Source organism: Aythya fuligula, chromosome 1, assembly GCF_009819795.1.
Source record: "Aythya fuligula isolate bAytFul2 chromosome 1, bAytFul2.pri, whole genome shotgun sequence".
NCBI lineage: Eukaryota > Metazoa > Chordata > Aves > Anseriformes > Anatidae > Aythya > Aythya fuligula.
In genome coordinates this window covers 190,899,805-190,923,518 of record NC_045559.1, presented here as the reverse complement: position 1 = coordinate 190,923,518, position 23,714 = coordinate 190,899,805, and the positions used below count along the sequence as shown (strand labels likewise).

Sequence of the window (23,714 nt, the reverse complement as noted above, 5' to 3'; positions counted from 1 at the left end):
TGCAAAGCTTGCAATTTCTTTATTGAGGAACAAATTGTTCTTAAATTGGAAGAACAATGCAGTTGGGCAAAAATGGGAGTTTTGCCCAAATGTGAAATCAAGGATTCAGTCCTATTCTTTAGTGATGAAAGATCATCATTTAAAGAACAACATATCTGCCACAGATTGCCAAGTTTCAAAATGTCTTCCTCTGTGACAGAATGAAGAACTGTCTAGGATGAGTATGAATGATCTAGCCTGGCTCTAGGTTCATACTGAGGTCTCAGGTACATAATTTTCAATGCAGTCACCGTTGCACCTATCAGGATCTCAATTATGACATTTCTGTGTGAGATACAGCAGTGTTCTCTCTGTTTTGCTGACCAGAATGAAATTGTTCCCACGTGTTGAGGTGGACTTGGATAACAAAGCAACAGAGAAGGCAGTGTGAAACTAACCTGTTTTTACATGGCCTACTAGACATGATGAGGACAATAATGTGTTACATTTATAAACAATACAGTTTAATTTCAGAGCAATGATTGCAGCTTAAATCCACATTTACTTCGTCATCCTTTTTATTTCCATTTCTCTATTGTGCCGTGAAACTGTCTAATAACCCAGCTAAATAACCCTCTCATGAATGGGTTTCATTTTTTTATTTATTATTCTAGGATTACTATCAACCAGCTGTAGCTTCTCTAAATGACCGTGGAAAAAAAATATTTAATAATCTTTAATGTTTTGAAAGATAAATTCAAACATCTGAAAGTAGGAAAGCTCTCCCCCTTCAAAATTGACATTAAACATGAGAATTTATATTAATTGTCAAATAAATTTTCCTAGTAGTTTTTTTATTCATCTTTGAATAGCCATATAAAAGGCCAAAGTAGACATTAATTTGAAAAGCTTGAAAAACTCTGAAGCCTAAAGGGATTTACAGTGCTGAGGGCAAAAAGTTGTAAGCTATCAGGCAACCCAAGGTATTATAATGATTGAATAAAAACTTTCAGAAGTTTTATGAAAGCAGAAGGACATTGCCTAATTCAATGAGCTTTAGTGTTCATACTTGAAAAACTACAGCTTAGAGGAAATAATATGAAGATGCTTTTACAGATAAATTGATTGATAGGGCTTCCAATCTGCTTTAAAACAGTACTGTGCTTAAGTGGCTCACTGAATGGAGCATTACTGATATTCCTTGAGATATATTTCATCCTTCACGGGAATGAACACTTCTGCCTGCATCTGTAGCACTGTCAAGGCAGTTGTTTATGTTATTGCTACCCAGCATGACAATTAGACACAGCAGCATTAAATTAGACCTTGGTTTGGTTCCTCTTGAAAGGAACAGGAGTTTTGACATTGACTCTGCAGACAGCAGGCTCAAACTATGCATTGAAGCCATTTTCTGAATAAATAGTGTTGATCAGCATCAAAGAAACAGTGTTTCTAGGATAATTTTCATTTATGTCTCAGTCCCAAAGTCCTTACAAAGGTAAAATTTACATTTAGTATACTAGAAATGTGTCTGCTAAGTGGCAGGGCTGGCCACACCATTACCTTTCTGAGTGGGGCAAAGAGGCAAAAAGCAATGTTTGAAACTAAAAGCTGAGTAGGAAAGATCTGTAGTAAATACAACTGGTTCAAAAGCAATTGCTTCCAAGAACAAAAGGGACAAATGAACAATTTCATTCCTATTTTGCAATTTCTCCTCTCCCTCTGGAGTGTGAACCATAATTAGAGCACTTATACAAAATCACATTTGTCAGACTGGCTGCTAAATTCCCCTTAAAGCTTTATCCACAAAGAGCAGTCTGTTATCACTCCCACTACAGCCTACAGTTCTCGTTTGCACTTTCAGGGACAGACAAGCAATTTTTCTATCCATATTGAAAATCTCATGTAAATGTAACAACAGTGAATCTAGGTGAGGCCAGTTCTACACAAAAGCTGTTTACAGATTTCCTGAGCAAAGACCTGTCTTGGTTCCAGCAGGAGCTATATGAAAAGCTGTAACCAGATCATGGAGGTATGTCCTAAAGCCAACACTAGTCCCACAAACAGGATGAGTGTTGCAACGAAGGCTCCATGAGCTATGAAATACTGCTGTCTGTACTTGTCTGCCAAGAATACCTCACTCTTAATGAGTGAGAAAAAAACATCCATTCTAACACAAGAAGAGACCGTCATGGATGAAAGACCAGACTTCTCTAGAGAGGGTGAATCACACCCTGGTGGTTTCTGGTGCCATAAGATCAGCTGGAGCCCAGTCACCAGAGGATCTCTCTTCCCCAACCCTTCTGCAAGAGCTCTTAAGGTGCTGTATCCTCTCGTAATTGATGAGAGGAAGATGCCATTAACAGATACAGCTCTTGCCTGATTGACAGATCTTAACAGTATTAAACAGATTCAAAAAGAAGAACTCAATTTTTCTCAACTTCATGTTGTCCCTGAAGAGTAGTAGTTAAGCTACTGTTACAGATACTTCTCTCCCAGCAGAGGCGTAGGGTGCCTCAAGGATTTGACTCCATTGCACCACATATCTCTGCACTTCCACGAGCAAGCCTAGGCAGACACCCACCAGAAGCAATGTATGTGTCTGGCAGGTATGGGTACACTAGGGACCTTTGGACATGACAAAAATGAGTTGAATTCAATGAATTTTAAAAAAATATTTTTTAATTATATATTACTTATATATTACTTATATAATTATATATTACTTATATAATATTACAATATTTATTTAAAAATATTGATGTAGTTGTTTGCCATTAAGATATATGACTGTTGAGGCTGTTAGTAATAACAATAGGAAGTCATACACTTAAACAAGTGCAAACCTTCCTCAGCAAGTGATGAAGGCTGCATAAGTGCCTTGACAAATTAGTTGTCAACTGCTTTTAAAATGTCATATAGGGATATTAGCTCCTATCATAAATTCGGGTTCCTTCCTGGGTTTGTATGGTGATCTCTAGTGTCTGCCCTCTGCTGTCCAATCTCAGAGCTCTGTGGATGTCTAAAGGAAAACTTCAGAGCACGGGCTGAGGCAGCTCCATCCTGGGACCAGCTGTGTGTCCTTTTCTTGCCTAAATTTCAGTGTGGTCCCAATAGCCTGGACTTCATATCATACAGAAATGGTGATTAGCCTTCATGGTGTTAAGGGTTCATAACCTGGACAGACCCAAACTGTTGTTTCTCTCACCTGGAAGAAGAGCACTAAACCCGAGATAGAGGACGCTGTATGTCATGGAGCCCCTTTCAGCCTGTTTTGCCTATGCCGGTGTGCTGCTGGTAATGCAGAATTCATCTTTGACCCTGTGATTGTTCAACATGTTAACTCTGCAGGAAGCAGTCACCAGGATGGCCCAACCACCCGCTTGTATCTCAGCACCCTTTCAATGGGCACTTGAGTTTCTGCTTGGCTGCATCATCCCCAGGTTTCCCCAGGGACGATGTCCTCCATCTCCACCTTCTTCCCCACTGCAGGTGGTGAGGGACACCAGCTGCTCTCCCAGGACAGCAGGGGAGTTGCAGGACTAAGCTAGACCACAGCCCCTGCATTTCATCCAAGCTTCTTCTGTGCAAAGGCAGTGGGACTTCCCTTGAGCCTGCATCCCAGATGCGTGGATGTAATTAAAGCAGGCGGTGAAGCTTCAGGCAGGCAGGATGCTAGGCACCTCTTCGTGCGTAGTTTCCTGTCAAGTCTGGAGGCTGCACCATGCTGTTAGCACTGCTCTTCAGCTGTGCCTCACTCCCCACTGCCTGCCACTGGAGCCCCAGCCCAGAGATCACCAAGGCTGTGCAGTATCATGCTGCTATGCCTCAGAGCTGTACCTGGCACAGAGTCGGGCAGGGCTGAGCCTAAGCTGGCTGCCTCTCTCCCCTGTAGGACATGGGAATGCATCTTCCCATCTAATTGAGAAATCAGCCTAGACCCACGCTAGGTAGATTTTCTAAATATAGATTCAAATAAATCTGTGGAAATCATTTGTAATTCCAGACAGAGTTTTATCATCGTTTTTGCAAAAATTGTTTTGGTTGGTTGATAGAATTTTCTTGTTAAAATCCAAGCTGGTCTGAAAATCATTTCTATACAGGAAACACATTTTTCACATTTGAAGGTAACTACAATTATGTGTGCTGCCAAGGGCTTTGAAATATGGAAATGAGAGGTTTATTTAGTGTGTGGATCAAGCTTATAAACAGCTTAAGTCCTCATTCCTTCTAACATCTTAACAGCTGTGCAGTTTCTTACAAAATATGTTTTATCGTTTCAAGAAATGCTGTTAACCTCGCAGTTTTAAAACTGAATGAACAAGGCCTCTTGGACAAATTGAAAAACAAATGGTGGTACGACAAAGGAGAATGTGGCAGCGGGGGAGGTGACTCCAAGGTTAGCCTCAATGTCACCAAAAGCGGGTAAACAGTATGTAAAGTAATTGGTGCATCTGCTGGGGTTTTACCTGCAACAAAACAGCTTCTTCAGGATCACGGCATTGCCAGTACCTGCAGCTGAAATCTAGGTGTATGCAATTACTGTCAAAGCAAAAATATTTGCATTTGCTTAAGCATCCCAAAGGGAACTCGTATACACTCCCTGCTATGAAATCTATCACCAGTTTTCAGAAACCTGCACCTTCCAAAATTGTGTTGAGCCTTTTCAGAGCTTGCTTTTGTGAACAAGCAGTTTGAAACCTTCAGGAGAAAATATCAACTCAGATTTATTTCCTACAATATTGTATGACCCCAAATAATTTTTCAGTGACAGTGAAGAAAACCAGTGCAACTGCCTCCAAGCAGAAATCTAGTGCAGGTCCTGGCTCAGGGATCCAGTATTGACACAAACAGTACTGGTACAAATTGTGATTTTCACATGGGTATCCAAAACAGGAGGGCAAATTTCAGCTGAAATACCTTTGCATGGACATTTTATAATATCTTACCCACAAACTGGAATCCATGGTTGTTTCCTAGGCAGAATGGCTGAGAATGTATCATGCAGAAAACTCCCAGAACTTACATCCTTCTCAGCTGTGGCATTTGCAGCCTTTCACCACCTCTGAATTTTAGGCTGAGGTGGTAACAGTTTCTTATTTTTCCTGCATTTCCAGATCCTCTACATGGCGAGTGCCACTGCTTCCTGGCCTCATCACATCTTCCTTTTGGGAAACTGCCTTGTGCTGAAAAGAGGCAAAGATGTCAAAGTGAAAGATGTGAAAGCGGGGAAGGATAAAGATATTAAAAATGCCCCTTCAGTGCTAGGCAGTGTGTATTAATATTTATTTATGTGCTTGTGTGTGAACAATATATAAGAGAACGCTGCACAGGTAACTGCGCAGGCACAGAGCTAGTCAGATACAGATGATTATATTTGATGGATTTGTCATACACAGTTTATGTAGCTTTCTTTACAATTGCCTACATATATTTTTCTTACTATTTTCTTTCCTCCTTTAGTCCTCCTACTCTTTCATTCTGTGTCCTGGCCTCAGGGACCATCCCTTGGGCTATTCTGCACTCACCCAGAACTGCTGTCCTAATCCTCTTCACTTTGCTTTCAATCCTGCTGCTCTACCTATTTTTCCCAACTCGCCAGCAGTCACAGTTTCAAAAAATGGTCTATATTTTCTGTTTCAAAGTGCATAGGCATATTAGACATGATAACATTTGTGTGCAAGTGGAGCAGACACCAACTTCTCTTAAGAAAGTTGATGTGTGAACCATAAATATCCCATGTTGATACCACTGAAGTAGTACCCAAGTCTGAACTTTTCCATTACTTTGAATGGAGAAGGCATTTAAGTTTAAAAAAGTCACAGACAGGGAGTCACATAAGTAAAATGCCTCCATTTTCTTAAAATACATTCTTCACAAGCCTACTGTTGCTGAAATATGAGATAAAAGTTAGGTAGAAAACCAAGGGTCCTTTTAACTTACCATCCTCAATTACCAGGCACTGGTGGGCTGAATCACAAAGCAGAACAAGGGGAGCAGTTCATGGTACAGGGAAGAGCAGGGCTGCAACAGGAAATGTGTCTGGAAGGTGCTGAAGGAGCAAGTTTGGTGCGATGGCAAGTGACAGAAGAAAGCGTGGGGGGAAAGAAATAGAAGTTCAGCCCATGGACAAACTGGGAGGATCTGTGAATGCAGGAGGGAGGTAGGAACACACTGTCAATGAAGAACAGGTGGCAGGCAGAAGTTCATGGTGGAGTACGAATTACAGTGGGTAAGACATCACTAGCAAAGGATGAGGAGCATGATGTAGCTCAACCTGTGATCCTAGGACTACATACAGACTGCCAGCAGCATTTACCTGACCTCAGGCCTGTTTCTTGCCACAGTTTTTCACAGGCATAGGCACGTGAGTAGCCATACCTATGCATAAGTACTTCACAGAGAGAGGAGAGGGAGCCCAGTGCTCCTAGAAGGCCCCAGGTCCATCACGTGCCTGCAGTGACCATGCTGAGAAGGACCAGGCACATTATGGATATGAGTACACATTATGTACTGCTCAAATTCTGCACTGCAGCAGCATCTGGTCTTGTTTTTCAAACTGCAGATAATCTGACTCCTATAGGTGTTAGTTAACCTTTTATCATCTCCAAAATCTATTCCCTTGTTCACAAACAGACTAGTAGTATCTGATAAAGTCAGTAAGACTATTTCTACTGAATTAAGGGAGCTCTAAATATTTTAATTTTATATGCTATCATTTGATCATCAGTGGAATAAACAGGACACCGTGCACTGTTTTTGAAAACCTGACAACAACCAATCGGTCCTGAACTAAGGTCTTAAGCATGTCTAACCAATGCTCCTTCTCACTGTGTGAATTTAAAAGGAATAAAACCCGAGCTCTGTTAGCAGCTCTGGTCCCATTTACGGGGCTTCCTATTGTCATGAGCAAAAATAAGAACATCTCTCTTGTACTGAAAGCAATGTAGCACCTGAGCCTTAACTGGCCATCTGTGCTATTACTATTTGAAATTCACCCATCAGTGAATGAGAGTCTAGACCCAGAATAACCTTCTTTATGGCATTAAAAAGGACTGTAGAAATCGGGGAGTTTCACAAGAGCTCATCAGTTCTCCAAAGTTTGTGTTACTCTATAAACTAAGATTTCTCCTACCCCCACTCTGTGCTGTTAACAGCTCCTTTGTAGCTTCCCCAGTTATTGTTCCCTTTAAGGAATGAGCTTCCAAAATTTGGAAAGACAAGATCAGATCAGATTGTGATCCAGTTTCCTTCATAAGACTGTGTTGTCAGCCCTGGGTAGCTGATGCTGCCTTCCCCCGTGGCCTAGTGACTTTAGCAATTAAGTGATGTTTGAAGAGAAGTCTGAGGTCCCTCAGTCATTTGAGTACTTCTGAAAATAGTGCCTCAGATCTCAGCTGTATGCCACCGTACAGCTCATGAGATAATTCTTGTGATGCACAGAGAGGTATTTAAACCCAGTTTCTGCCATTATATTCCATTTTTGTGATAAACCTGTGGGCTGAAGGAAGCTGTGCTGGCAAAGCACTGCTCCCATCTCTGCCAGCAGCCCCCAGGAGAGCACAGCATCCCTTGTTTTTCATTCAGCGGGTGAGGCTGACCTTACACTTAATTAATGGCTCGGCCCTGAGTGGGTAATGAAAGTGCTCCTAGAGCGTACTTGTGATTGCTTTTTTTAAAATCCCTGTCTCTTAAAATTCCTCATTGGTTTCAGAATTGTTCAACATTGTAATTTAAATGCTGTAACTGCCCATTCATCGTCCTGTACACAAGGAGCTCAGAACTTCATTAATGCCGTTTTAAGGCACTGTTATTTTGCTGAAGTTGCTGGCACCAAATCCAGCCTTGGGCTCTTGAAAAACAGCCCTTCCTACAGCAAGTGATAGAGGATAGGATGGGAGGAAACAAGTACGGAGCCGAGGGACAGAGGGGCTGAGGGCATGGTGAGAAGGTGGAAAACCACTGTCCCTGCACCCACTCAGGCTGTGCCTCTGCTGATTTCAGCACATAAAAGAACAGGGTCTCCTCTGCTCTGTCACATGGAATTCTTGCAATGTGGCTACATGGGACAAATCCTTCTCCATTTATAAAGGGTAATTGTAGTTATCATTTTTCATACATCACCCTTACATGAGTTTGGATCCTGTATGTATATAATAAGTGTGATTCTCAGCAGCTCTGCCAACTTCCTCTCGTTATTAGTAATTACTAATTCAAGAATCACTAAACAACTTAAAAAAAATCTATATTGTCATTTTCTATTGTAATATACAAGACTGCACTAGATGGGAAATTTAATTTTAAATGCTGGCTATATCCTCTGTATATGATTTACATACATTGTTCTTGCTCATGTACAGTAGACCATATTGATTCTTAGTTCTAGCCCCCTTTAATGTCACTGGGACTATTCAGCAACCAGTTGGGTAAGCACTGTAGTAACACACTGTACTCTCTGTGTGTGACTGGCATGGTCAAAAAAAAAGGACTGTGACTTGGCCCTGAAAGCCAAGGTGATGTGGGCATTCATTTCCCTTAAAAGCTGCTGATAATCTCCTACTAAAATATATAAACAAACAAAACAGCCTAAAATAAATTAAAAGTCACCATGCCTGCAGTCACTTCCTGTTACTGCAATCAGGCATATATGCCAGCATTCTTAAAAGTGTGAGCTAAAATGTTCCTTTTCAAATTTGCAGTCCTCCAGCTGGGCTTCTTTTACTTGTTTTGAGTGAGTACTTTTCCCATCACACCTGGCTGATTTAAACTGAGATTCAGGAAGATTTTCAGCAAAAATAGTGGAGGGGAGGAAAAAGCAACTGGCCTCTGGTACATGACTGGCTATATTTCAGGGAAGAGTAGGTATTGAATTGCATCATCTGTGTTTGCCATTGCCATCGCTATTGCATTCAGTTATATATTAAAGATAGTATGGCAATTTTAAGTATGAAATTGATTGCTCCCCTCCAGAAAAAAAAAAAAAAAAAAAAAGAGAGAGAGAGAGAGACAGTGCAGAAGGGATGGTATTAAAAGGATTACAGTTGCAAAGGAGAAAAAAAAAATACATGCCTGTATCAGGCTTTCTATAACTGAACTATTTGTTCTGGGAAGAAAAAATAAAAAAGCACAAAAGACTGTGAGGCAGGCTTTCGGGCTTGTCCCAGCTTGCTGCTGGTCTTAATAGTTCATACAGAGACCTACTTATCACATAATTTTAATCAGCTTAATCTGCAACAGCTCCATAGGCCTCTGACAGTCCATGTGAGAACTGTACCTGGACATCCCCAGTCCTTGCCATAATCAGCCCCGTTACACTGTTGGGATATGGGAACAGTGAAATTTGGCTTAGTGCCAGTGCATAGCATGCTGCAGATGAGGACTACCCAAATAATATTAATTATTTCACATGTATACTAGAAGCAAGCAGAGGATCATATTGACAGGCAATGTGCCAGCATCCCAAACTGCTGCCCACTCCTTTCTCACCTGTGGGACTCTCACATTCCACTTTCAACCTGCACAACCTGCTGCCATAGAGCCTGAAGGCAAAATTTAAGTTTCAGTACTGAAAAAGATTGAGAAATTCATGCTAGCAGCAGCATATTCCATATGAATTAAGTGTGGGGGACTTGAAAAGTGGATGAAGCATTTCCTTTATTTAAAGAGATCACTTGGGAGTACCTGAGAATCCTCTCACTCAGCTGTAGCTGTCAAAAATTGTCTTTGCTGTGACACTGAGGCTTCCTCAATAGCAAATCTTGACAGTGTGCTTCATCCTTTCTTAAATATGAAATATACATATATACAAATCTATACACAAATATATCTATACATAAGCATCTGGGGATTTCCTGTTAAATCAGTTACAGAGTGTAATCACAGGCTCCTTTTCTCTTTCACAGTATCCATTTTGACCGTCTCAGTTGCCCTGTACTAATTGCCATTTGCACTACATTCTTTATTTTTATTTTAAGCCTTGAATTCATGATTGAATTCAGCCTTGAATTCATGATTTTAAGCCTTGAATTCATGATGTTTTAACATCTAATGGATTATGGTGCATTATGAGAGATTAATGGTACCACAGGAATTCAATGGTGCACAAGATCAGTCTCTATGTCATCCAGTGTCTCCAGCAGCCCATCTATTATGTGCTGTTTCTGTTTATCTGCCTCCTTCTATGATATATATTGTATTTTCATGCTCACCTGCACATAAATAGATACATATATGCCTATCATGTTAAGAATTGGACAGTCAATGGTTCAAAGTGGAAAGTATAGAAAATAAGTCTTAAACATTTGATAGGCTTTTAGAAAACAAACTGCTGCAACTGCATGAGATGGGGCATTCTCATAACACTTTATATTATTCACCGAGTTTAAGTTACTTCAGTGTAAACTCATAGTGGTTCATGCTTTGAGGCATTAGAATACATTTCATCTCAATGTTTCACTCCATTGCATCACCCATTATAAACGCCCCAAGGAAGATACTCTGAGTAGTAATTAATCACCAGCCTGGGACCTGGGACCCTGAAAGGCTTAGTTGAGTAAGTGAGATGGAAAGAAAAGCCTTGAATTTGGAAATAATGTGGAAACGGGATATAGAAATGAAATACTGGCTGTGGTGTTCCCAGCTGAGGTGCAGGGCAGTGGCAATCGGCACCCAGGGTGAGAGCAGGACTGTTCAAAGGGCTGCGGTGACAGCCTGCAGAAGCAGCTCCTTTTCTTGCCAGCTTCATTTTGAGGGCAGTAAATGAAATAGCTATGGCCAAGTCATGTTTCTAGCTTGTATGCTTACAAACCAAAAATGGATGGAAAACAAGGAAAACTATGTTTCTTAAGTCATATATGCAGTTATATTGTATATATCTCTGAAATCTATGTTGTTAATGTGTCTAAGCCAATAGTTTTGGGTTCACAGTAATTGCATACCATTTATTTAAAAATCTTCCCCAGCAGTATGTGCCTGTTACCTAAAGCGATGGAGCAGGTCCCGGTCGTATGTCTGTCTCTAAACCTGGGCCAACAGTACATGACATAGCACCCACTGTGGCCTCTGCTCTGTCACTTTGCAATGCGATTCTATGTAGTTTTACTTGAATAACATAAAATAACATATATAATGTTATTTATGTTATTTTCCACGTGAAGAACTCCTGTAAACCTTGCCGTTTTGAAACTCAGTGAGGCAGGCGTCTTAGACAAGCTGAAAAACAAATGGTGGTACGATAAAGGTGAATGTGGACCCAAGGACTCTGGAAGTAAGGTCAGTCGCTGCAGTTCGGGACCTACTATCGTGTTCACAAAGCAGTAAAGGGAGTAATGAACAAAATGCCTTAGAAGTAAAATAAGCAGCTGTAGACACTCACAGAGTAAATTGGCTTGTCCCCGTCTTGATGGGGGTCACACTTTAATTTAAAGGAGCACTATTGCTTTCTGAAGTCTTCAGTGGTATAAATCACCATAAATCACCCAACGTCCTCCTACCTATTGAAGGAAGCTGTCAAAGGGTTACAAGGCAGGGTTTTTGTCTGGGGTTGGGTTGGTTGTTTCCATCCTGCTTACAGGGGATGTACCTTTCCTGTCTGCTGCTTGGGCTTGGCTCTACTCATGTCTTCTCCTTTCAGTGTTGACTAACCTTAGGGTGTCTTTGGACAGGGAGAAGTACTAAGGGGAAGGATTTCCACTTCTTGCTCCCATTAGGGAGGTCTCTTGCTCCTTGAGGAGCCAAGGAAGTCCTGACTTAAGCTTTGGAGTGAAAGGTTTCAATAATTCATAGCTTTCTACAGCTTTCCGTATTTACCCTAATCCATTCCCAAATTAATCCTCGCAGCTTCAGGGAGCTCCTGAGGACAAGCCCAGAAGCAAATATTTTTCTGGTGCACCAGAGTTAGTGCCAGTCTTGTGTTCTAGGAGTCTGAAATGTCCCTGTGGTGCCTGTCTTGGTGCCAGCTTGTGGTGCCCAGATCTGAGTGGGATAACATGAGCACAGTGACTGCTAGCTGTCCCTGCCCTACATATTTTGCTTTTTCTTGCAAGTGGTTCAGAGAAAGGAGTGACAGAAGTCATCAAGAGGATGGCAAAACACTCCTAAAGCACAGCTGAGAAAGCCTCAACCCACTGTGTCCGTTAGATCAGGTCCTTCCCAGTCCTGACTGCTCCTTGTTCCCAAGCTCCATGCCACTAGAGGAACTGAGTCACCTTCAAGGTGACAGCCAAAGCAGAAGACTGTTTATAAGCCCCAGAAACCCCTGTACACCCATGGGAATTGCTACTGTGCTGATCTACTGATTGCACAATAAATAGTGCCTCTTTAAATTAAATCCTAATATTGATCATAAGTTAACATTTCATACAAATTACAACTGGAAGTTAAGTACTCTTCCTATTTTAGGTAAAGATTATATAGTCTGCATAAGAATAAAGCTTTATAAGTATCTTAAGGCACAATGGGAGTCAATCCTGAGAGAATTCCTTGAGAACTGTGCTAAAATTGCACATGGATTTAAAATCGTAGCATACGTGATTCATAGCTAAGCAGTGAAGTATAGAGAAATGTAGAACAGTCATTTGAAGTATAGAGAAATGTAGAATAATTATTTACAACAGTAAGTCCAAAAAGGTGATTGTTTATCAGATGTTGTATATTTAGTAATTTGCTAAAGAAAGTTATCATTGTTTTCTAAATTTTAAATATTGTATAAAATTTAATAAATTACTGTTTAAAATTGTACTACTGCAGAGCCTTAGTCCATGGGCATGTTCTAGAACTGTATCTATAATAAAATAGAAAAAAAAAAAAAAAAAAAAAAAAAAACAGTAATCGGTAAGAGGCAAATATATGGTGATGTGTATGGTACAATGTGCACTTTCAAGGAAGTGTTTGTTCCAACAACTTGAGCCTCACGTTCTTTTCACCTATCACTTAAGTAGCAGAAAGTCAGTCTGGATCTTTTGAATTAACAACAATGCCTACTACAAGTGAAATTTGTCTTTTAGTGAACATCAAGCAAAATGTTGTCTGATGTAAATGGATTTCTAGATTCCAAAGCTTTTAAAGAGCTTTGTGTGAATGCGGTTTCATGTCAGTGTTAAAATGTCCCTTAAAGAGGACTGGACGTGTCATTGTTCAATTCTCCAGCTAGTGGAAGTAATGCTTTGCAGTAAGTAAACAATGACATCTCAATATACTGGCAACATACTTATAATACTTCAATGTTGACCAGGAAAACTAGGTGCTTAAAATATATTTTATAGATCCAGATAGGTCAAATTTTGTGAGAGGCATGTAAATGACGGTACTTTAATTTCAGCTAAATGTTGTTATTTACATTTATTTCTGATGTTTTAATGTATAGCTTGTGCTGCAGGGTTCTGGATGTCAGGGTTAACTGTGTCACTTCTGTTTCCCCAGGACAAGACGAGTGCCTTGAGTCTCAGCAACGTTGCTGGAGTCTTCTACATTCTGGTTGGAGGCTTGGGCTTGGCAATGCTGGTGGCTTTGATAGAGTTCTGTTACAAGTCCAGGGCAGAGGCGAAGCGAATGAAGGTGGCAAAGAGTGCACAGACTTTTAACCCAACTTCCTCGCAGAATACCCAGAATTTAGCAACTTATAGAGAAGGTTACAACGTATATGGAACCGAAAGTATTAAAATTTAGGGGTAGGACTTAGGGCCTACTACAGTGAGTGGGTGATGCATCTTGTACCGCAGTGTTGTGACATGTCTGTCTAGTGGTGCTTGCTTCTAAACAGAGCTTTATATTTTGGAAAACTTCAGTGCAAAAGTGGTTCAGTTTTTTTGGCTGCAGATGTACAGCATACTATTCTATGTTGCTAATAGACATCTGCATTGCGAGAAAATTTTAACATAAAAAATATGTTTATAACAACTAAATGTTGTTCAATCAGTTGGGAAATAATAGTTATTTGAAATATCCAGAGGGCCAGTGTTTAATTACTTAATTGGCCAGTCTGTTCACTTAAACATTTGCACTATTCTGATGACAAATTGCTGTAAGCCTTTATTATTCTCTGTTGGCCCTAACTGGGACTTCCTTACATCGAGAATTTAGGATAGGCAATGTCACTGAACCATAGTTAACCTAATGGAAGACAAGGCACTGTTACAAGAAGTCTAAATGTTGTTTTACCTTCTCCTTCTCCTCCCCACCCTGCTCCTCACCCTCCCTTCGATACATGTTTTATGCTAATTGTGTGGCTTTTTTTTTTTTTCTCCACACACAATATTCTGCTTCAAGTCAAGCTTTGCCCACCATAATAACAACCAAAAGTCACTAACCAGTGAACAGACTTCAATTATTGTCCTCAGCTTTCAGTAACATGTGCTTGCTTGGCTCAGGACTCATAGTTTTTAGACATTCATGCAGTAATTTCAGACCAGAACGCTGATATTGCTGAGCTACATACTGTGTAGTTCCCCTTAGTAGGTATGTAGGGATGGCTTATCAATGCATTTGGTCTCATCCATACAGTGAGTAGCTTACCAACTAATCATTAGTCAAATCAACTACTTGACCTTTGGAAATGGCATGTAGCAGCACACTGAGCTTCTAAATGTAATTTTCCATAGCTTCTAAGCTAAACTGGCTGCTTTGTAACAGAGGTGCGCCAGTCCCCTACCCTCTCAGTACTACCTCAAGCTCCCTCCCCTTGCCAACAGCAAGCTGCACCTCTCCTCTTCTAACAGAAAACTACCTTCTCCTAAAATCACAGGGCCATCCCTGTAGTGGAAGTAAGAAATAAAAATTAAGTGAAAGGAGATGAATAGTAATGTTATGTTGCCAGCTAGAAAATTTTTCAGAGGAAAAAACTGGAGATGCAATTACTATTTTCTATTTATTATTTATATAGCGCTGGAGTACACGGCGCTGTACAATAGGTGAAGTGTGCCAAACACATAACAGGTCCCTGTCCCGAGGAGCTTACAGGCTAAAGGCACAGCCGGTACAATACCGAACCATACAGTACAGAGCAGACACAGAGTGAGCAGAGCATGGTGTTTGAGCATGGTAGCTGGAGCGCTGCAAGGAATAGGTGGGTCCTCGGGGGGCAAGGGAGGGGGCTTGGCGTGTGCTGGCTGGGGAGCTTCCCAGACATGCTGTCGCGGTGTGGTTTTCTTTGGTTCCCTGTTGTACAGGAAATCATGACCCTAGGTATAAGTCAACTGTAATAGAGCCTGATTTCCCCATATAAAAAATATCTTAGCTGTGCACTTGGTTCACTATTCAAAATGCAAGGCATGGAAATAAGCAAGAAAAAGGCCAAACTACCAGTGCATAGCTAAAGATCAATTTGCTGATGGACCACCCAGCTAAGTAGGTGTCAGGGTGGCTCCACGGGTACAGGCCAGTGTTTACTATTGTAACAACCTCCCAGTTTCACTGCCTCCTCTCAGACAAAGGTCTTAAAAAGAATCGATTCTGTGCAAGTAATTGTGCAAAATGGAAATGAAGAGCTCTTTTCCATGTAGTTCTTTAGTGAACACCACTGAGAGCATCCCCAGCCTAGTATAAAAAACAATGTGTGCATATCAAAACAAGGAGCTCCAGTGATGACACGTGACAGCAATCCATTTTTATAAGCAAACCTAAGGTATATTGACAATAGCAAAATATAATTTGTCACTGTTCTCTCTTATCATGAGCAATGCACTGTTCTGCAGCAGAAGTCCCTGAAAGCATATTTCGTGTCAAGTTTACAAGTTTACAAAGCAAATGCATCCTAAATATAGTCCTAAAAAAAAAAAAAAAAAAAAAAAAAAAAAAAAAAAAAAAAAAGCTTTCATTCAAATACTGACCTGGCCCAAACTGGCTTTCCAAACTAACCCTGGCATGACTTGAGTTCCCACTCAGTGCTATGATTACAGTACAACAAATGCTATTACATGTATTATACTTGCAGTATTTATTTTACCCTTACTGTCTTCTGCATATAAAAATTAGGGCTAATGCAGTTTTGTCTTCTAAGAAAAGAACTTAAGTACCTTTCTCTAAAGTTTGAGTTTTTGTGTGATTTTTTTTAAAACTGAAAGTTGAATTCTTACGGGAGAAAATATATTTTAAAGGGCAACATTTTATTTTATTTAAAATTCATGTTTGGGCCAGTGGTAGTTTCCGATAAAATTTTAAAAACATTTCAGGGTGCAAGCATTTAAAAACTTAAAAAATATATATACTTAGGAATTTTAAGCAGATATTTATAGAATTTAGAAATTCTTAATTTTCCTTATCTTGTTTGCTGTAATAGTTACCTGAGAAATTTTTGAACCTCACATAGAAGAGCTAGCTTATGCTTGTAGGTGGCAGACTGCCAAAGTCACCTCACACTCTTGGGCAGAGCAAGGCCACCTGTGGGGCTCATACCCACATGGGTCATAAACCTCTGCCATCTGACAGCAGGACAGAGCTCACAGCACTCTTTACACATATTTCTGTAGAAATATGTCTGTATTTAGCACTTCAAAACCTCTGATATGTTTATTTATCCAAGGAGTAAAGGGATCATATTAGGACTAAAACTCGCTAATACAGAAAGATGCTTGGCAGTCCTAACCTGCACAAGTAACCAACATGCTGATTTTTAAGCTGACACCAAAAAGTGTTAACAGTTTATGTGTTAAACTGATACAAAAAAGCTTAAATAACACACTTGAAAATTAATATTCATTAACATGTTTTCTTCTTCTAATTTAATCCAGTAGAAAGTAAGTTGCCTCAGGGAAATTAACGCACTGTGAGGCAGCAGAAAATGAAAAGGTAGGACTAGTATGCATGCGTGTGATAAAGATGTTCAGAAGGGATAGAGGGCTACTGCATCTGCCCTTGGCCAGGAAGGAAAGGTGTTGTGAAGAGGGAGCAATCCCTTCCTCTTCTCTATTTTCATCTATCAGCACTAAGCCCTTAGCATGCCAGTCAGCCTGATAGCCTAGGAACAGTGCAGAGCCCAGCTCCCCCCTCTGCAGCTTCCCCAGAGAAAAGCCCTGCTGAGTTCCTCCCATCAAACCCACAGGTGTTGAGGGGATTTTCCCAGGGACGCCTCCCCAGCCACCACTACGTGACCTCTCCATGGGCCATGAGGTGCACCAGCCAGCTTCCAGTCCCACTGCCTTCTCTTGCTCTCCCACCCCATGCTGTTCATAACTGACCAAATTTACTTCAAAATTTACCAGAAAAAAAAAAAAAAAAAAAAAAAAAAGTGAACTGCTAACAAGACCAAATTCTAGAGGATGGCTCAGTAAACATGTAATCTATTTATTTTGACTTATATACTTCCAATTCAACATAGAAAAAAAATGAAAGTTCATCTTCAATATCTGTGCCAAAGACATCCCCAGGTGACCCAGGTACTCAAGTAGTCTGAACAACAAAGGGACCCACACAAATGGGATAATTATATTGTGTAGACTGAGGAGGTCAGCCTCCTAAATTCCCATTTCCCAGCAGGAACAGGACAGTTTATGTTTTCAAGTGTTTAAGTCAACAACTAGTTTAATCAAGACTAACGATATTAATCTGAAAAGTAACACTATTGCTTAGTTTGGAATCTAACACAGTTAACTGTTTACACTTAATGCACAGAGACTTCCACAACCTGAGTAATATTCACAGTAGATATCAAAACTTTTCCCTCTCATCCCAGCCTCTCCTGAAACCATTTCTGTAGCCAGGCCATAAATCTGAAATTGTAATAGCAATTAAACACAGCATTAGCCTGGCTCATTACCCATAGCTTAGTTTAAAATAAAACACAGAGACATATCTGGTTACTTTGCTTTATGGCACCTTCCTGAGTACAAGTTTGACCTGCTCCTGCTGACTTTGTCAACTGTCTGGGTTGTTTCCTGCAGTGTGTTGCTGAGCTGTTGTTAATCCGTGCCGTGAGAAGAGAGGAATTGCCTTATTGCAAATTTTTCTGTTAGCCCATGGAAGGCTGCTGAGAAATTGTTCATTATTCTCTTTTTTTTTTTTTTTTCCCTTTTTTTTTTTTTCGTAGATCCCTTTTTACTGTCTTTCTGTCCTAAGTGTGTTGTCAATGGCCAGAAAGCTTTAGAGACTGAGCTAGAAAACCATCAAGCTTTGCATAACTCACTCATCTCATGTAAATTTAAGTTCTTTCTTGGATTTCCCATTAGCAAACAGATAGCTGATAAAAGCGATGGAGAGATGCTGGTACACAATGATGACTTGCTGGGAAATTTAACTAAATCAGCTGTCCCATTTCCAGCCCAGTCTGCATTGTGATCTGATCTGGTCTCTCATCCCTCCCCAAAACTCATGGCTACAGACCTTTTCTTGCCATTGACCAAACCATGTTCTGTGCATTTCTGCAGGCAGCAGAACCTTGACATTTGCAATAGGACTGTGGACGTGCACCATGTGGAGTTTCACCACATTGCATTGTGTCTGTGCTTTGCAAATGCAGTTTTTTATTTGCTGCTGGGTGTAGTTGAAGTTTTTGTTATTCAGCAGAACTCTGTATGGGCCCAGGTCCCCACTCACTCATTATCTATTTCTCCCTTTTGATATCTAGCTGTTGAGCTAGTTCAAGATATGCTGCCACAGATTACTCTGGCAGCAGGGAGACTTTTTAAAGGATTACTATGGACACTGTAATTGACAATTAACATCTTTTTTTTCAGCTGAAGGGGAATGCCATAATGTGCTCTTTAAGCTGGGGTCTTATTCTGAAATTTTTACAGTAATTGATTGGGGAAGTTGCTCATATATCCATATCCTGCTGTGCGATAAAGACAGCTGTACTTCGGAGAATTTGTTTTTGAAGGAGCAATACAATATTAGACTGGTGCATTTCATAGAAGTGCACCCAGAAACTGTGGAAACATTTGGGAGTTTTAAGGAATATCCCTCATCCCAGTTTAGGGCATACTGATTCCTTGGAAGGAGAAACTGGGCTCAGAGGGACAAAGACCTAAATGCAGAGATCAGTAATAAGGCAAATAAAATGATTTCATAATGTTTCTCATCCCTTTGCTCCTATGTGAATGAACCCTCCTGCCTCTCACTTTTTCCAGTCACTATTTCAGATTGCATCCCTGCACACCACTTACAAGCATTAGTTTAATAGACTATAGTTACAGCTGGCTAGAAATCAGAATTCCTCCACTACTTAGTATCTTATCACAGTATCTTTGAAATCTGTTTCAACACAGTGTAGTTTGGGTGCCTGATATTCCTGGTATCCTTTCTGCATTGGTTGACCCTAAACACCTCCCCTGACTTCAACCATCTAGAAATCATTCAGTCTAAGCTATCTCTATTTTAATGGGAGAGGTCTTTTATATTAGATTGCTGATTTTTGGACAGCTGAAGTTAGATGAAATAGCTGTTAATATTTTTTCTTCTGTTTGAGGCAATCAGTCTCTAAATAAGATAGTTCATTTTGATTTACCTGAAGGTAAAGATTTTGAGGTAACATTTCTTTAAAACATCATGTGGAAAGTTTAGACCTAATGTTAAGAACTATAGAAAATTTATTTTCTCTCTATAAACTACATTACCTTTGAAAGTTCCCACCTTCCCTAATTATAGGAAAATATATATATATGAAAAGAGATTTGAGAATGGATGCATTATGAGTAGAAGTAATAATTAATAATTTATTTAGATTTGGTCCATATCACAAAGACAGCTATAGCAATTTGTAAGCAATTTTCAGTAGTTTTATTTACTCCTGAAATACCTAGTTGAAGGTTTAAGACTACAAATGCCTGTGAATGACTTTATTCAAAGGTGCTAATGCTTTCAGGTTCATTAAAGGTCTTATTTAATGTAGTTTGAAGTAGTTTAGTTGAAGGTATTCCCTATTCTGTTAATTTCTTATTCAAATCTGGAATTTATATTTAAATTGATATTGATTTGTAATAAAATTTACCCTCAGAGTTTCTAGCCTTTTTCCCCTAGTATGCATAAATGCTATGTATTTTACATATATGATTATTATTTTTAATGTTAATATGAAAAAATGCAGATGTCTAAAGTTTAATATTTTGGTGTTTGTTGTGTCCTGGTTTCTTGAAGGGTAGAAATTTTCTAACACTTTTTTTCTTTTCTCCTTTTTTTTCTTTTTTTTTTTTTTTTTGGGGTGACAGCTTACCTTTTCTGAAGCCATAAGAAACAAAGCCAGATTATCCATCACGGGAAGTGTGGGTGAAAACGGCCGCGTATTGACTCCCGACTGCCCGAAGGCCGTGCATTCTGGAACTGCAATTAGACAAAGTTCAGGATTGGCTGTAATTGCATCGGACCTACCATAAAAACCAAAAAAATAATTGAGTGCCTTAATCAAACTGTGTTGGTGACTGATGGGAACACAGCACAGACTGTAACGACATGGGAGTGTCATTGATGAACTAATAATTTGGCTGAGAAAGGGAAGTACGTCCAAATGCGCCAGACATCATCAGCAACAATGTGTGCATGAGCTCAGCTCGGAAACCCAAACTCAGATTTTATATCAGGAAAATTCATAATTTAGTTTTGTTGGGGGGAGGGGGCTGGGAAGGGTGTATTAACAGCAACAAATTTCACTTGAGTGGACTTAAAACTAATAAGACTTGCCAACTTAGCGCATTAAACTGTGAAGAACATGCTCAGAAAGGACAACATTTTGGTCTTTGTCTTGACAAAGAAAGAAAAATAGCTATAGAAGTCAATGAACATGCTAACCTGTGTCTCCAGAACATCAATATATACAATGGAAGAATATTCAGCTGTTCAGCTGTAGAAATGAATCACTAAACTGTGATAAGAAAATAATAAATATGTAAATCCTGTGAAAAAAAAATAAAGAAATTATTTACATTTTCTTTGAAAAAAAAAAAAAAAAGAGGAATATTGAAACATGCTTGCTTTTTAACTGATGTAAATTCGGTAGAGGACAACACAATTCTTTTTTCTAACCATCTTAGGGAACAATTCATTGCAATAATTGATATAAAATGCCATCACTGTAATAAAATTCAGAGACTTTTTTTTTATAAAAGTTGTTGGTCATCCTCTTGTTTGCTGTTACCTTCATTCTGTTCCATCATTCCGTGTTCCACAGATTTGCATCTGTCTAATACAAGAAAGAAAATTAAAAAAAATGTTTAGAGTACATCATCAGTCTGCAGTGTAGAATCAAAAGAGACTACGGGTCACTCATGTTACAGATATTATTTATAATCTTGTTCTGTGTAAGAAACTGTGGTTTTTGTACCCACCAAAAAGAATAAAACAACAAACGTTCTTATAATATCGACAGAGCTTGAGTTGTTTTCTGATTACTAGGGGCCATTAGTTATGTCATCTGGAGAACTGAACAGGATTACTCCAGGATGCAGGACCTTATCTTATACAGTCTGGGTCCCTGCACATTCATGAAGTGGTTTGAAGTCCTTAGAGAGGCGGGACTCTGAACTGCCAAAGTACAGTCATGATTATTCTGTAGGTGTTTTGGTACTAGTCATTAAAGTTCTTTCTGATAGGTTAGGGAAGCATTTAGTAATAGTGTCTGTCCTCTGGGGGCTTCAAGGGATGTGGTACTAGGGAGCAGGAAAGTAAAGATGATGTTTTTTCAAAATGTCTTGATACATATGGTGTTCATGGTACCCAGCGACCTCAACTTTCATCATACAGCCTTTCAGTGACAGGTGAGGGAAGTGTTACCGGGCATCATTTGAATAAAATCTTGATGTCTACATGAGTAGGCATGTCTGTGGGTGCAAAGTTGCAACAATTCTTTACTCATGATGGCTATTCCCCTTGGCCATGCTAGACACTGGAGCCATCCAAGCCATTACCACCAATGTAACAGCTCCATTTTGAGGCCCAGACTGTAAATCAGATTCATATTCAGATTAATCATAGCTTCTAATGCCCCTGTGATTTTTTAAGGCCCACAGATTGTCATGTTCAGATGGCTTACATTTCACCATCCTCTGTGGCTAATGCTTCTCTCAGGTTCCAGGGCTTCAGGAGTAGGGCCTAATGGTGCCAAGTGATGGCCAACACCCAACAGTTACAGTAAAGAATAAACAAATAAAAAAGCTCTATGGACATGAGATTCATCCTATCTAATATGGACAAGTAAGAGGTAGTAAAGCAAGTGTTAGCTTCAGTTGGGGTATTAATATAGGTATTAATTTCTTTACTTCAAATACTCTATATACCCTTTATAGTTACTAGAGATAGATAATCAATGAGACTAAATAACCTCATCTTAAAGCAGACATTAAAATATCAAACAACTGAATCACAGTGTAAAAAACATGTATCTTTCTGCTGACTATAGTCTAGTCTGAGGGTGACCAGTTCTTACACAGATCTCTGTAGTGCAGGCAAAGGTGAAGATGAGGTGATGCTTACCCCTAAGGCATAAATACTACTGAGTGTGCAGGGGTCTTAGAGGAAAATGACACGGTGTATGATGAATTGCTGTGACTCAACCTATTGTATATCCGTGTTTTATCAGCATGTTTAGCTCATTCATGAATTACTGTGAACTGTTTGTGTTTTGGTGGCCAGAATGGTGATTTCTCTGATTTTCCTGTTTGAGCAAAGCTGTGAGCTCCCTCTCAGACTTCTTTTTACATTTGAATTAAAAGAAAACAAAGTTGCAGGGCTTTTTGTTTGTTTGTTTGTTTGTTGGTTTTGTTTTTTAAAAAAAAAATGGTTTGTCTTGATTTTTCCTAAAGTAACATATTAGAGGATGGACAGACTGGAAGACTGAATGTGAAGGATACTGTCTATTCTGTTCTGCTGTGCCTTTCTATTTTTCCAGGAGTTAGTCTTCAGCCTTTCCTCGTTCAGGACTGTGAGCAATGCCAGTGCTGTCCAGGGATACATTACTGTCTTCCAGTGTTACACCTCTTACATCCTGCCCTGTCTCTCTGATGTATTACATTTATTTACAACTTCAGCAGACAGCACATCACTAAGGTTTGGAATGTCACCCCATGGAGTGCATTCTTAGGTGCCTAAGTTGGGTTTCCACTTAGCAACAAGACCTCACAGTCCTTTGAGATGTCATACCCAGTGTCAGTAACTACCAAGGATCCCCACCGAGAGGATTCACAATCAAGCAGTTTGACCAATGTGAGCAAGCAGCATGGCTGTGGAGTGCCGTGAATCACCAAAGGGCGCAGGGCCAGCAGCCACAGGGGAGAATTGCTGCATCCTCTCACCACTTCCAAGCCTTGTCCTTGGCCAGGGAATGCTTTGTTCAGAGAAAGCTCGGTTAGATGAGGTGAAGAGGAGACTGTGATGTGTGTAATAAAGTGCCATGGATATGAATTTAAAATAAATAAATAAATAAAAATAAACTAGATGGGAACATGAGAGAACTGAGAAACCAATCCCTGAGTATCAGTCTGCTACAGTGGCTTACTCTGTTGTCTTATTGAAATGGGTAACCTTTGCCTGCCTGCTACAGTCGTCTTCACATATCTACCTCAGGTATCTCTCAGACTTTTTTTTCTTGCCATTCTCCTGAAACACACATTGCTCACTACTCTATGTTTCTCCTCAACAGGACATTTGAGGATCAGTGCCAGAAAGTAACCTCCTGCCTTCTGCAGGCAGGAAATATGACCCAAAGGACGAGGAAGCAGCCTCAGGTCAGGTTCAGGAATATAATGGTCTCCTGTCCAATGAGCATGAGGATCTAAGGCTCTGTCATTAGATCAAGACTGCTTCAAGGTGCAAGAAGT

The 23,714-nt window shown here is 39.9% G+C and overlaps 1 protein-coding gene across 5 annotated transcripts in view; it reads left to right on the top strand.

Moving 5' to 3' along the window:
* The window catches only part of GRIA4 (glutamate ionotropic receptor AMPA type subunit 4), a 226,733-nt gene extending 205,914 nt beyond the window's left edge, over nt 1–20,819 (top strand). The window contains exons 14-17 of one of the 5 annotated variants that reach the window (XM_032208059.1): nt 11,136–11,250; nt 13,399–13,533; nt 14,858–15,040; nt 20,115–20,163. In XM_032208059.1, coding sequence (XP_032063950.1) covers nt 11,136–11,250; nt 13,399–13,533; nt 14,858–14,992 — 385 coding nt within the window. In that variant the 3' untranslated portion in view covers nt 14,993–15,040; nt 20,115–20,163. Of the gene's footprint in view, nt 1–4,263; nt 4,379–11,135; nt 11,251–13,398; nt 13,647–14,857; nt 15,041–20,114 lie in introns of all 5 variants that reach the window. The other 4 variants (XM_032207899.1, XM_032207979.1, XM_032208142.1 and 1 more) reach the window with 4 other exon arrangements.
* Nucleotides 20,820–23,714: the final 2,895 nt, after the last annotated feature.